This window comes from Lytechinus pictus, chromosome 19 (genome assembly GCF_037042905.1).
Source record: "Lytechinus pictus isolate F3 Inbred chromosome 19, Lp3.0, whole genome shotgun sequence".
In the NCBI taxonomy this organism is placed as follows: Eukaryota; Metazoa; Echinodermata; class Echinoidea; order Temnopleuroida; family Toxopneustidae; genus Lytechinus; species Lytechinus pictus.
Genome location: NC_087263.1, coordinates 4137169 through 4150110, shown reverse-complemented (window position 1 = coordinate 4150110; position 12942 = coordinate 4137169). Strand labels below are relative to the sequence as shown.

Here is a 12942-nt window from a genome sequence, read left to right as displayed (position 1 = left end):
GGGGGGGGGGGGGCACGTGCCCCCCCATGCCCCCCCGTAGTTACGCCACTGGTCAAGATATAACAAAGTTCTGGTTATTTGAAATAAGGCTTGAATTTCAATAATTTCATAAAATGAAGAGGTTTTACAGGCTAGCGTTCAAACTCACTCGACACTCCGTTTTGTTTACGATCAGCCATGCATTAAGTCTTTTGTTAACCATGCGATAGCTTCTGTGGGAAACTGGTGAAAACAGTTTATTTAATGAAATTATGGAAATTCAAGCCTTATTTCAAATAACCAGAACTTTGTTATTTCTTGACCATTTTCTTTAATTGAGGTATCAAATTAAAGAGCAGATATTGAACTTTTAAGACATGTGATTTTCTTTTTGAAATTCAGATACCCCCCGCCAAATGAGTTTTTGGTATCCTTTCTTCAAATTGTTTTTGCTCGCTCATGCGTGAATGAGGAATGATTTAAGTAATATCAGATGAAAGAAGAGATTCTAAGCTTTACATTGGTAGGTCATTTGTCTATTGTATTTGTGATTAAGTTATGATAAATCATCGCTAAATCTCGGTTTCGTTTTTTCTGGGACGCACTGTATAATCATGATGGGGCGCAATTTAAGCAAATATGTCTTTGACGTTAAACTTTATCAAAAGGGGTGCAAGTTTCGCGTTTGCCCCCCCCCCCCCACCCTTGAGCCATTTTCCACAGATACAACACTTTAGGGGTAGGTCTATTGGGATTCGACAGGGAGGGGGTATATAGGGCCCCTATGGAATCTTGGAAAAAAATCCTCTATTTTAATATATTTCAAAATCAATACAGATAGCACATCCTCCAATTACACCAGTAACTTCGAATCTATCCTTTAAATAATAAAACAAAAAACACGTTGTTAAGCGCCCCTTTTCAGCTCAAACATATACAGTATATAGAAGTGGTGTTAAGTTTCCATATCCATACCAATATATTAGGATGGGGGGTTGGGTGTCCGGACACGTAACAGAAATGAAGCCTTGTTTTTATCTCAGGAATAAACCAAAATAGTTTTTTTTCACCATCAATATTTGTTCTTTATAATATTTTCTTATATTCTGTGCTAAAAAGAATTAAAGACATTGCTTGTAAACTTTTCAAAATTGAGAGTAAAAGTCATGTGTCCGGACACCCAATCCGTCCGGACACACAACCACTGGGTATACTAACTTCATAGTCTACCATGACTGTATACATGCACTGGATACAACCTTTTGTATACCAAAACTATGTAGGAATTTATAGGGACCAAACTTATAATCACACTGTCAGGGGCGGATCCAGCTTTTTATAAAGGGGGGGGGTTGGGGTGGTATGCGAGGGAGCGTAGCGACCGAGTCCAAGCGAGCGGAGCGAGCGAGGGGGAGGGTGTGGGAGGGGGTGTCCCCCCTCCCACAGTAGGGAAAATTTTTGAAAAATAAATACATAGAAATAGAATAAAATAAAATTACAAGTTTAAAAAAAAAGATAAGATTTAAAAAAATGGTCCCCGGATTTTTTTTTTTGGGGGGGGGGGTTGCAACCCCCCCCCAACCCCCCTCTAGATCCGCTTCTGACTGTTTAGGAACAACATTTTAAGGCTATTAGACTGTGGGATGGCCGCCAACATTGTGAATTTTCGTAGAGCGGCAAATGCAAGCACGGTTCTTGGACATGATAATATGTAATTACGTATTATGCATGCAACATGTTGCCATCGCTGAATTTTGCTCCTAAACTCAAAATATATAGAGAGAGCGAAGTTGACGAACCATAGCTTTGCGTTTTTAGGGAATGCAAAATCGATGTAATTTTAAGGGGGAATTACAAATACAGTAAGACAATATTTTTGATATTATTTATGAAATCAAAATTACAATTTCATTCTTCTACTCGCATGTCACCAACTATTTTGATCTCCGATGAATTTCAGTTTCCTGGTAAATTATGATTAGTCATGTGAAGGGCTCTCGACCAATCAAACAGCAACAAAATTTCAGTAAGGGATAATGTGTCTATATTTCGTCGAATCTATAAACAGGCAAATTTCTGGATCAATTTGGCTCTGAGTTCAATTAAATTTAGAATGACTATCAGTTTTATTCTAATTTAAAGTGTACTATAGGCCCTATTTTTTTCTTCAAATTATTGTCTGCTTCTAAGGGTTTGGGCAAAAAGTTTTTCACACTATACACTGCAAAAACTCCGGTGTTGATTTAACACCAGCCCGGAATCTATATATGTCCACACCAGAGAAGTACTGAAACAACACAAGTTTGGAATCAAACCGATGCTGTTTTAATACTAATTGGTGTTGTACAAACACCTATCAGGTGTTAGTCCAAAACGAAACTGGTGTTGTTTAACACTTCTCTGATTCCGGGCTGGTGTTAAATCAACACCAGAGTTTTTGCAGTGTAGGCCCAATCATTAATCGTGGAGAATACAGTCGTCGTATAATTTTCTAATACAAAATAGAAATGATAGAAAATGATTGGAAATTGATACAATGTATATCATGCAGTAGCGTAGTGAAAGCAAAACATTTTGTTATGACGTTTAATTTTCTATTCCTAAAAATCATTTTATCGAATTGAAATGAAATGAATTGGATGGAATTTATTACAAAATATCACAGTCATATAATAGTACATCACATATTATCATAATCATATCATTTATATGACAGTGTCGTTGCATTGTTACTGCAATTCTTTGTTAATAATTTATTCCAATAACAATTTAAAAATACAATGTAATCATTGCAATAAGCATTGAATGAATATCATATCAAATATATGGCACTAATGTAACTAATCATAACACATACATATTTATTGTGGATGGAACAGCTATAGAATAGATAAAGGAAAATCAAAATGGGGGCCTTTAATTCGGTTTTCCAACTTCAGCAAATCTTTCCTTTTTCACTTATTGTCTATCAGTCTATTGTAGATTAAAAACAGGGTACGTTGCGTGGCTGAAAGTGGATAAAAGAAGCAAATATATCCTTCTCTATCGCCTATTCAAATGTTTCTTTCGGGGCATGCATGCGTGATTCTCTTTTATACTTAATCATTGAATAACTGCAGGTCGCCGGCGAGGCACGAACTTTGTTGATTTAATACTGCAACAGAAATATGTATATAATGTTGAAATGGATATGTAATCTTGTCTGCAAAAACATGCAATGCAACCATTTACATGATTTATGAGTGCACTGATATCACGGAGGCGTTCGTGCAAACGGCTGATAGCAGAAAACAACGCAATGTTGGGTCTGACAAATTTTCGTCTCGTCTCCGACGTACGTGATATAGCCTGCAATCTCGTCGATCTGTTTGGATGCCTGCTTTATCAGTGCTGAGCTGCAATTGAATTTTTAATTCTTACCAGTACAGATCAAAAGAATCTTTTCATGCCGTGATCATGGCGTCCTCGGTGTTGTGAAAAAAATGGCTGCTTCCACTGTATGTTTATGAGCTGAAGAGGATTATGTGAAGTACCATCGGAAAACATGCAGACAGTTCAAACGAAGACCTTTTATACTTGACGAATATGGAATCTTGAATGGTTTTGACATTCTCGTCATATGTGTCTAAATGTTTTTGGTGTCTACCAGCAAAAGGTCTGTGACATAATTATTTCCTGCAGACATTGTAAATGATTGGCGAACAGCCTTCTTCTAAATTCAGTTTGTTCTATCTGCAAAAATCATGAAAATGGCAGGTTGTGACTGCCGTTTTAACGTGCCTGCCATCAAAACATCTATAGCCCTGTTCCTACAAACATTGTATGCATTAGGAACACTCAAGTCCATTGGTGTATACGTGCCTAAATTGATGGTTGGTCTTGGTCTAACTCCGACCCATATTGGACTTAGTCTTGGATTATTTGGTGCCTTTGCGTTCATCCCAGGTAAGCTAGTATTTGGTTTGGTGTTATATATATATATATATATATAGCATACATACTTTTTAATATTTCGTCTACAAGCGGTAGAAAATACATTGGCGCATCAAGGGGGTATGGGCGCTTTCGCCGGGAGTCACTTTTGGCACAAAAACGCACAAGGCTTGAAAGAAAAGGGAGCAAAATAAAAGAAAATAATTAAAAGACTTTGCAAAAGCACATTTTATTTTATAGCTCGGTCGCTTTGCTTCTATGCATGAATCATCTCCTCTGTGTTTGTTTTGTTTAGATACGCCAATGAAAATATGGGAGCAATAATGTTAATTTGGTGTATGGGATGGATAGGAGTGTGTGATGGCGGCTTTTACAGAGTAGGCCACTACCTGAGTACCCTGGGTATATATATATATATATATCACAAAGATCATCCAAATGTCTGGACCATGATGTCGAATGGATTTCGAGATAATTAACAATCTGGGGGTGATATGAAATGAAATTTTCAGATTTATATAGAGAAGGATGGGTTTATTTTCAATTGGTCTAATGCCAATTCGTCCAATTACCAACCCGTCTACTGTCAATTTTTATACCATTAGTTCGTCCACTATCCACATCATATGGTCTAATTGCTATTTCGTCCACTCACCATTTCGTCTAAGAAGCAGTTGGTCAAATCGCCATTTAGTCCTTATATATTTGGTCTAATTGAACTAAGTGTTTATTGGGGAAGTGAATGAAAAAAATTGGCATTAGACCAATTGGTTATGAGACGAAATGGTCATAGACGAACTGGTGATTAGACCAAATGGTTATTTGGATCAAATGGTTGTGAGACAAAATATTAATGGACAGAATGGCATTAGACTAAATGAAGGTAGACCATGTGATGAGTGGACGAGTTGGCAATATACGAATTGGGAATTTACCGTAAGGGTATTAGCAAGAAATTAGATTTTAAAAAGGCTGGCCATGGCGTTGACTAAAAAATCAGATGTGAAAGCCCCCTGAATTAAAGTCCAACCAATTCAATTTGTGAAAGTGATAAAACATTTAAAGCGGCAACGAATCAGCAGCCCGTAATAGCGTCACCTCAAATCCTAAACTACCCACATCTGGCCAGCATAATACAACATTCCGAGCAGGGCAATCTTGGCATATAGGCCCACTTGAAAGATAACACCCTAATTCACGACTCAATACATTCATATCGCAATAATTATGTTACCTCGTATTGAAAAAAAAGTACCTTCCTCTCAAAAACATTTTGGTTTCTCGGTATGAACGAAACCATAGGCTAATTCTTTCTCTGATGATTATCTCAAAATGCATGGTTTTAAAGACTAGTTATTTATATGAGAGACCATTCAAAGTGTTTGCCAGTTCGCTCCCCCTTTAAATGTTTGTTTTTCCCCCGATTCCTTGACGTTGTTAATAATTTGTTTCCTGTCTACAGGTCCATTCATAACCTATGTCTACCTGCGTCTAAGCGGTGGATCCCGATGGTTTCTTGTCATGACAGGGGCGGTTCTATGTCCACTGGCCCTTATTGCAGGCGGCTTTGTGACCAATGCCCCTCAGCTAGCCTTCTGCCTCTCAGCTGCAGGTGAGATTTTTTTTCGGGGGAGGGGTCTTTGTTTTGTCAGATTTTATCTTTTTTACCGCGATATACGCCCAAACGATATTGCAATACTAGTTGTTCCTGTCCTTTGCCTTTTTTTTTCCTTCTCTCTCTCCGTTATGTGTATGGTGTTTTTTTTTCTGTCTATTTCTCCCGTTTGTTGTTGTTGGTGTGTTAGTTTGTTCAGCTTTGGGGTCTGATAGGGGGGGGGGGCTCATGGGACGGGAGAATGCTCATATACATTCATTCTTTAAATTTGCGTAGTTGTTACGTCTTTGTTTTATTATTTGCTTTACAGCTGCATACATAGGTTGTTGAAATGTTATTTTTGCATGAGTTCGGATTTTGTCTCTTTTCTGATACAATTTGCCTGCTATGTTTATTACACTGTTATTTAATTTGTGTATTGCACTGCTGCAATTATCATTTTGTTCTATATTTTCTTGATTATGTATGTATGAAATTTATTTGAATGAATAATAAAGATCACTACAAAACAAAAACTAGTAATATATATGTGGTAGCACGAAAACATACTACACAAAGAGATTTTAAAAGAGAAAATAAATCTTTCAGTTTGAAATTATTCCTACACCTTTAGACGCAGAAGTTATTTCACGGCGTATATTGTCATTCCAAGTAAAATTTTAAACAATGTTTGCTCTAAGAAACTTTCATTTTTGTCTCTGTTCAACACGACATCTTTATGCACTAAAAAAGGGGAATTGTTCCAGCACTTAGTATCTTTTATTTGTTTTCCTTTCTGAATTGTAGGGTTTGGATCCAACATCCTTTCCATCGCAATCGTCATCACGCTCCGGAAACAATGCAACGAGAACTTCGGGATCTACTACGGCATCGGCAAGGCCGGGTACGCCTTCGGTATGGCCCTTGTGCCTCTGGTTGCAGATTACCTGATGGAGCTGTACGGCTGGAGAGGTTCCATCATGATGATCGGTGCCCTCATGGCCAACGTAATCCCTTTTACCATGCTGGTGGATATCAACGTAGAGGGCGCCGTAAACGAACCTCAGGTGGATGCTTCTGAAGATCAACGTGTGCAGATGGAGAGTGAAGACACAGAAGACGTTGACAGTGGCAGTTCAGGATTGATGAGTGAGGCGTCGAATCGAGGTTCTGAGGTCGGGGCGTCTGGGAGCGTCCACAGCCCTGGCCATCATGGCAGTACTGAAGCTGACAATATCAATGAGCATGATGACGAACCCGTTGATGGAGTCGACAATGAAGAAGCAATTAGCGACGAAACAAGATTGCTGGGGGAGTCGCCTATTCGGCGAAGGCATACTCCGGTATCAGATAATCATCGCAGGACTAGTAGGGCCACAACGCGGACGAAAAGTACGGAAATTTACGAAACCGCTTGTACGACTCTTAAGAATTCTGTGTTTAACCGTGATCGCTGGCTGATTCATTTAATGTTCGTCACCTTCGTCTATTCCATGGTGAATGGAACTTGGAACGGCTTCTTGATTCCTCGAGCGGTCGAACGAGGCTTCCTTACAACAGTAGCCGTGTCATTTGCCTATTCCGCAGCGGTAGGGGCATTCATTGGCCGCTTCTTCGGGGGCTTCATCTTGCGACTGAACCGCTTCTCGTCACAAGAATGGTTCCTCTTCTTGACCCTCGTCAACATCTCGTCGCTCGCGGCAGATATCATGGTGGATAGGTACGGTTTGATGATTGTGACATCGTTTGTAAGTTGCCTGACCCTCGCCGAAAGAAGTACTCTGGTCTTGGTGATTTGTACGGAGAGGGTGACCCAATCGGAGTTTCCGGTAATCCTCGCGACGTCGGAGATTGTCTTCGGGGTCGGGACATTTCTTGGAGCTTCTCTGGGAGGTTTGTGATTTTTTTTTTCACGAAGACAGAGGACATTTCGGATGTTTTATCCGACAAAGTCTAATTAATCTCAGTCAAACAAAATCAGGGATATTGGCAGATCTTCTAAGAAATTGTGAGTGTGAGTGGATGCATGAATTGTGATTTTGTGCGTATGTGTGCATGTTCTTATGTAATTCAATCTTCATTATAAATACACCCTGTATATGTATTTAATGCCATAGCCAACAAGCACTTAGATTTTCTTTTGTTCCTTGTAATATTTAATATTGATTTCTGATTACCTCATGATAGTACATTTATGTATGTTTTTTTTACTCTGTATATAATATGATTATGGCAAAATAAAACGAACCCTTAATGTTTGATTTTGAAACGCTTTCCAGGTTTTATATTAACTAGGATTTTTACTTATTATCTTTGGGTTGAAAATGTTTCATTTCATTGCAGTATAGTTTTCTTGTGTAGGATTTAGATGTATGTTCGCTTTTGCTACCCTCTATTTGTTAAACCAAATCACGAGATAAAGTTGATTAATGAAATTGTGATTTTTTTTTAACATGGTTCCCCTTCCCCATGTTCCCCTTCACAACCTATTTGCGGCGCCCGTTACATTTGTTCATGTGTTTATTTATTTTCTTTCTTTTTTGTTTTCTTTTCAGGTTACTGCGCCTATATTTTTCACAACTTCAACGCGTCTTATGTTTTCGTCGCAGCTACAGATGCCTTTGTATTTTGCCTAATGATTCCACCAGTAGTTGCCAAAAGGATAAACAATACAAGAACAGGAGATCGATGACGACGTCGATGGTGACGAAGATGGTGACGATGTTTGTACTAGGGCGTTACTCACTTGAAAGTCCTCCATGCCAAATGAAATGGATGAAAATAAAAATGGTGGAGGTGTTATTGATAAAGAAGACACCGATGAAGATTATTTTAGATATTATTATTATGTTGAAGACGATTATGATGATGATGGTGATGATGATGATTCTGATGTGATGACGGTGATGAGGATGATGACGCTGATGACGCTGATGGTGAACGCGATGCTGATGATCATTGATGCTCAGATCTGACTTCTGCTGAAATTGCTCCTAGTATCATGAGTAAAGTTTTAATCGCACCACAATCCATTAAAGGTCAAGTCCACCCTAGAAAAATGTTGATTTGAATAAATAGAGAAAAATCAAATGAGCATAATGCTGACAATTTTATTAAAATCGGATGTAAAATAAGAAAGTTATGAAATTTTGAAGTTTTGCTTATTTTTCACAAAACGGTAATGTGCACAACTCAGTGACATGCAAATGAAACAGTCGATGACGTCCCTTACTATTTCTTGTTTTTTAATTGTTTGAGTTATACAATATTTCATTTTTTACAAATTCGAAAATAAGGACCAACTTGACTGTACCATATAGTATTAAACAATGCTAATTCCACGTGATCAGGGATGAATTAATCGTTTCACTTGACAATGAGGAGAAAATTAGAATATCAAATACAAAAGAAATAGAGAGTGGATGAAGTCATCTGTCTGCTCATTTGCATATCGACCAGTATGTGCATGTAACTGTTTTGCGAAATTAAGCGAAAATTTAAAATGACATAACTTTCTGATTTTACATCTGATTTTGATGAAATTATCAGTGTTATGCTTGTTGATTTTTCCCTTTTTATTCAAATCAACTTTTTGTTGGGGTAGACTTGTCCTTTAAAGGGGAATCCAGCCTTGGCCATAAAATGTTGTGTTGGGAAGGAAAAAATAAATTAAACAGAATGGTGAAAGTTTGAAAGAAATCGGACAAGCAGTTAGAAAGTTATAGCTGCTTTAAAATTGAGATCACTAATAGTATGTACATTTCAAATTGGCAACTGTGTAAGTAAATTATGACAAGGGGCAAGGACAACTTTCCCATAGGCCATGTACTTTATTATCAGGGATTTGTGGTTTTCTCCTAAGTATCCATTCCCCTGGGGCAGTAATCTAAATATAACCCAGGTAGTATATTGTTTAATGTCCTCATGAAAGAAACATATAATTTGAAGTAAAACTTTTGGGAAAAATGACATCTTAGCCATAATATGTATTGGAGTACATGGAAGAGTGCCTTACATCACTATGACGTCCCATATGCGGCCAATTTGAAGTGTCCATGAGTATAGTGATTACGAATATTTACAACTTAAAAAAAATCATAATTTTCTTGTTGTTTGTCCAATATTGTACAAACTTTCACCAATCAACTTGTCTGATTTTACTTTTTCTTATAAAAACAGGTTTTAATTTGGGTTGGATTCCCCTTTAACAATGCAATACCATTATGCATTTATGTAAAGGCCGACTTTATTTAATTAGATTTCAAACTGCATTGAATATAATTTCAATAACAAAGGGTAAATGTGTTGATTAATATCAGTGTTTTGTTAATAATTACAATGCAGAATACATTAAACTGACCGGCAATTTTAATTTCTAACCGAAATATTATAGTGAAACAATATGGACTGACTTGCCGAATGTAGGGTCCCGTTTCATAATGAACAAATAATAATAATATACTAGTAATATAGGGTATTTATATTGCGCACATATCCACCTTGTTAGGTGCTCAAGGCGCTCCTATATTACCATAGCGCATACAGCTTTTTAAGGAATTCCTACCGGTACCAATTTACCTCACCTGAGTTGAGTGCAGCACATTGTCACATAAATTCAAATTTATGTGACAAAATTTGCTACTATAGCCAATCAGATGTCACAATTTCGGTAGCTTTTAACGTCTTTCGTGTTTTATGAAATGGAACCTGAATAGATGCACCATCTTCTTAAATGCAGAATGCTGCATGAACTGTGTTATTGTGCTACAATTTTGTATGTGATTTACATTTCTGTGATTTTAAGTACATTTTTTTTACTGAAATTAAACGTTAATATGAAATAATAATTTTCTCCTAAATCATTATAATTTTATAACAAATTGTACTGCACTTTATTTGTAATCACAAACTATTCTATTGAAAATGGATGTTTATTAAAAAGATTAACCTATACAAATTTAAGAAGATGTTTTGTTTAGTTTTTCATGATTTTATATCGGGAATCAGGTTCATACTCCCTTCTCTATTTCACCCAGTTTTTCTTAATATTTTCTTTCTTTGTACCTATATTTCTCTCTTTACTTTCACATTAAATTCATATTCCCTTCCTTCTTGTTTGCTCTCCTTTTCTTTTTCCTTTCTTCGTATTCATATTCCATTTCTTTGTATTCTTTGTATTGTGGAGGAGCCGTGGTATAGTGGTTCTAACTCTCGCCTTGTAAACAGAGGGTCGTGTGTTCGAATCCCACCGCGGTCTGGCGTCCTTTGGCAAGGCGTTAATCCACACTTTGCCACTCTCGACCCAGGATATAGGATGTGAAAGTCATTGCACCTTGTCCGGTACTGTGTGCGCCTCACCGGCGACTGACTGGAATACTCTCCAGGGAGTGGAGGATGTGCATACATTGTGTGCGGGAATGACTGATTGAATCCGATGACCGGGGTAATAATATATTTGTAAAGCGCTTTGACATGTCGTTCCGATGATGTATTAAGCGCTATGTAAAAGCGGATTATTATATATATATATTACTATTATAAATTTTTCATTTCTCTTCTTTTTAATTAATCGCACAGAATTTACTGATTTGTAATATTCATAGGGCTCAAAGGAGGCCCTGTGTATTTTTTTCCATTCACAAACTAAATTATTTTCAAATCATTGAGGGAAGATCCTAGACGCTCTTTATAACCTACTTTGGTTGTGTCTTAATAAAAGGGCATGCACACAAGACAGAAAATTGAATAATCTTAGTCTAACTATCAGTAAAAGCAAGAATACTGAAAATTTCATCAAATCGGATGGAAAAATGAACCTACATTTTTATAGTACATCCGTTCAATGTTTTGTCTCATTTTAGTAACACATGAAGAAACAAAGATGGAGCTGATGATGCCACCCCCTTCTTTTCCTTCTACAATTTATTATCTAAAAATATAAAGTAGGCCTACTCCGATGTTCTACTCCCAGAATGTATATGATTTATTATTGACTTTATTTGCAAGGTTATCAATGCTGTAGGCTTTATTCATTTATTTTGTTACAGGTGGGATATTTCCAAAACTAAATAAAATACATTTTACAAAATCATATCATATATGGAGAAAAATAAGGGGCATGGCTAATTTACTAAAATATTGCATATTTATGACCAAATAAGAGACATGCATACAACTCGTTAACGATAGTAATGCAAAAATTTCATATTCATTAACTTCATATTATCTTTCCAGATTTTACAGAAATTTTCATCGTTTTGCTTGTTTAATTCGACCCATTTTCCTTTACTCAAGTGGTATTATTTTCAGACTCAGTAACCCCTTTAATTCGTAATGAAAAGGTTTGAATCTGAATATGCTCACAAATACCATTGCGTAGCCTCTTGTCGAGGCCCTGGCACTGAACTAGAAATACGTATCTCTAGTTCAGTGGGCCCTGGCGGCTGCTTCCCGAGCGAAGCGAGGGATTTCCTAAGAAGCGAATTAGGCCTGGCGCGAGCGGCGCTCTGCTTCGCTATATCCCTTTCTTAGCCATGTTCGCTCGGAAAGCAGCCGACAGGGCCTCGACAAGAGGCTAACCATTGCCGTCACAGTCGCACCAACACACACACACACACACACACACACAGTCGCACAAACGAAACCGATGGTGACCGACCGAAGCTATTACGTCACTACCAATGACATACGTATACCATCGATCGGTTTGGAGTCGGTTTCGTTGGTGTAACTGCAGGCTCAAGACCTCTTTTCTAATAATTTAACCAGACTTTATCATGGTTTAGCTTACCCTAAGAGGCCTCTCCATTGTATACAATACAATGCCGATATGGGCCGTGATTTTAAAGCTCTATAGGTTACGACTTAAAAACTGATTTTGAAAAGGTCACTCACTGTCTGTTAAAACGCATTGAGAGATCCATGGGATTTGGAACGGGGGGTAGGGGGGATGGGTGACTTCTGGAGTGCATGAATTCAGATAGATGCTGCACGGTGCCCGCATTATGAATATAGGAGGTCCTTAGACCCCCATTTCAGGGTTTCGTGAGGCACACCCCCAACAAAATATAATTTGAGTGCCCCCCCCCCCGGGGGGGGGGGGGGTCCTGGGTGGGACCTTCTGCCCTCTAACCAAACGCTCGGAATGGGGAAGGTGATAAAGGCAGGGTGCACTCGGAGAACAGTTCATAAGAGTTGAGTTGCTAACCTGGGTAAATAAGAACTAAAAAATGACAATCATCGCAATGACAAAAAAAAAATCATCAAATTTGGATGAAATATATGAACATTCATGCAAAGTGGGCCATAGTAGCCATAGTTTTCTATACTTTCACAAAATAGAATGATGATGCTGAATTTTTTTTTTTTATCCGATTTTCCACATTTCATAAAAAGAACATTACAAACTGCATAAATGGCATTACCGAATATAGTGC

General features: G+C 37.7%; 1 protein-coding gene across 1 annotated transcript; it reads left to right on the top strand.

The window, feature by feature from the left end:
• Nucleotides 1–2970: 2970 nt before the first annotated feature.
• On the top strand, nt 2971–10096 carry LOC129283367 (uncharacterized). The gene is made up of 4 exons (XM_054919203.2): nt 2971–3924; nt 5375–5524; nt 6314–7399; nt 8062–10096. The coding sequence occupies exons 1-4, from the start codon at nt 3723–3725 to the stop codon at nt 8196–8198; spliced, it is 1575 nt and encodes a 524-aa protein (XP_054775178.2). The 5' UTR covers nt 2971–3722; the 3' UTR covers nt 8199–10096.
• The last annotated feature ends 2846 nt before the right edge of the window (nt 10097–12942 follow it).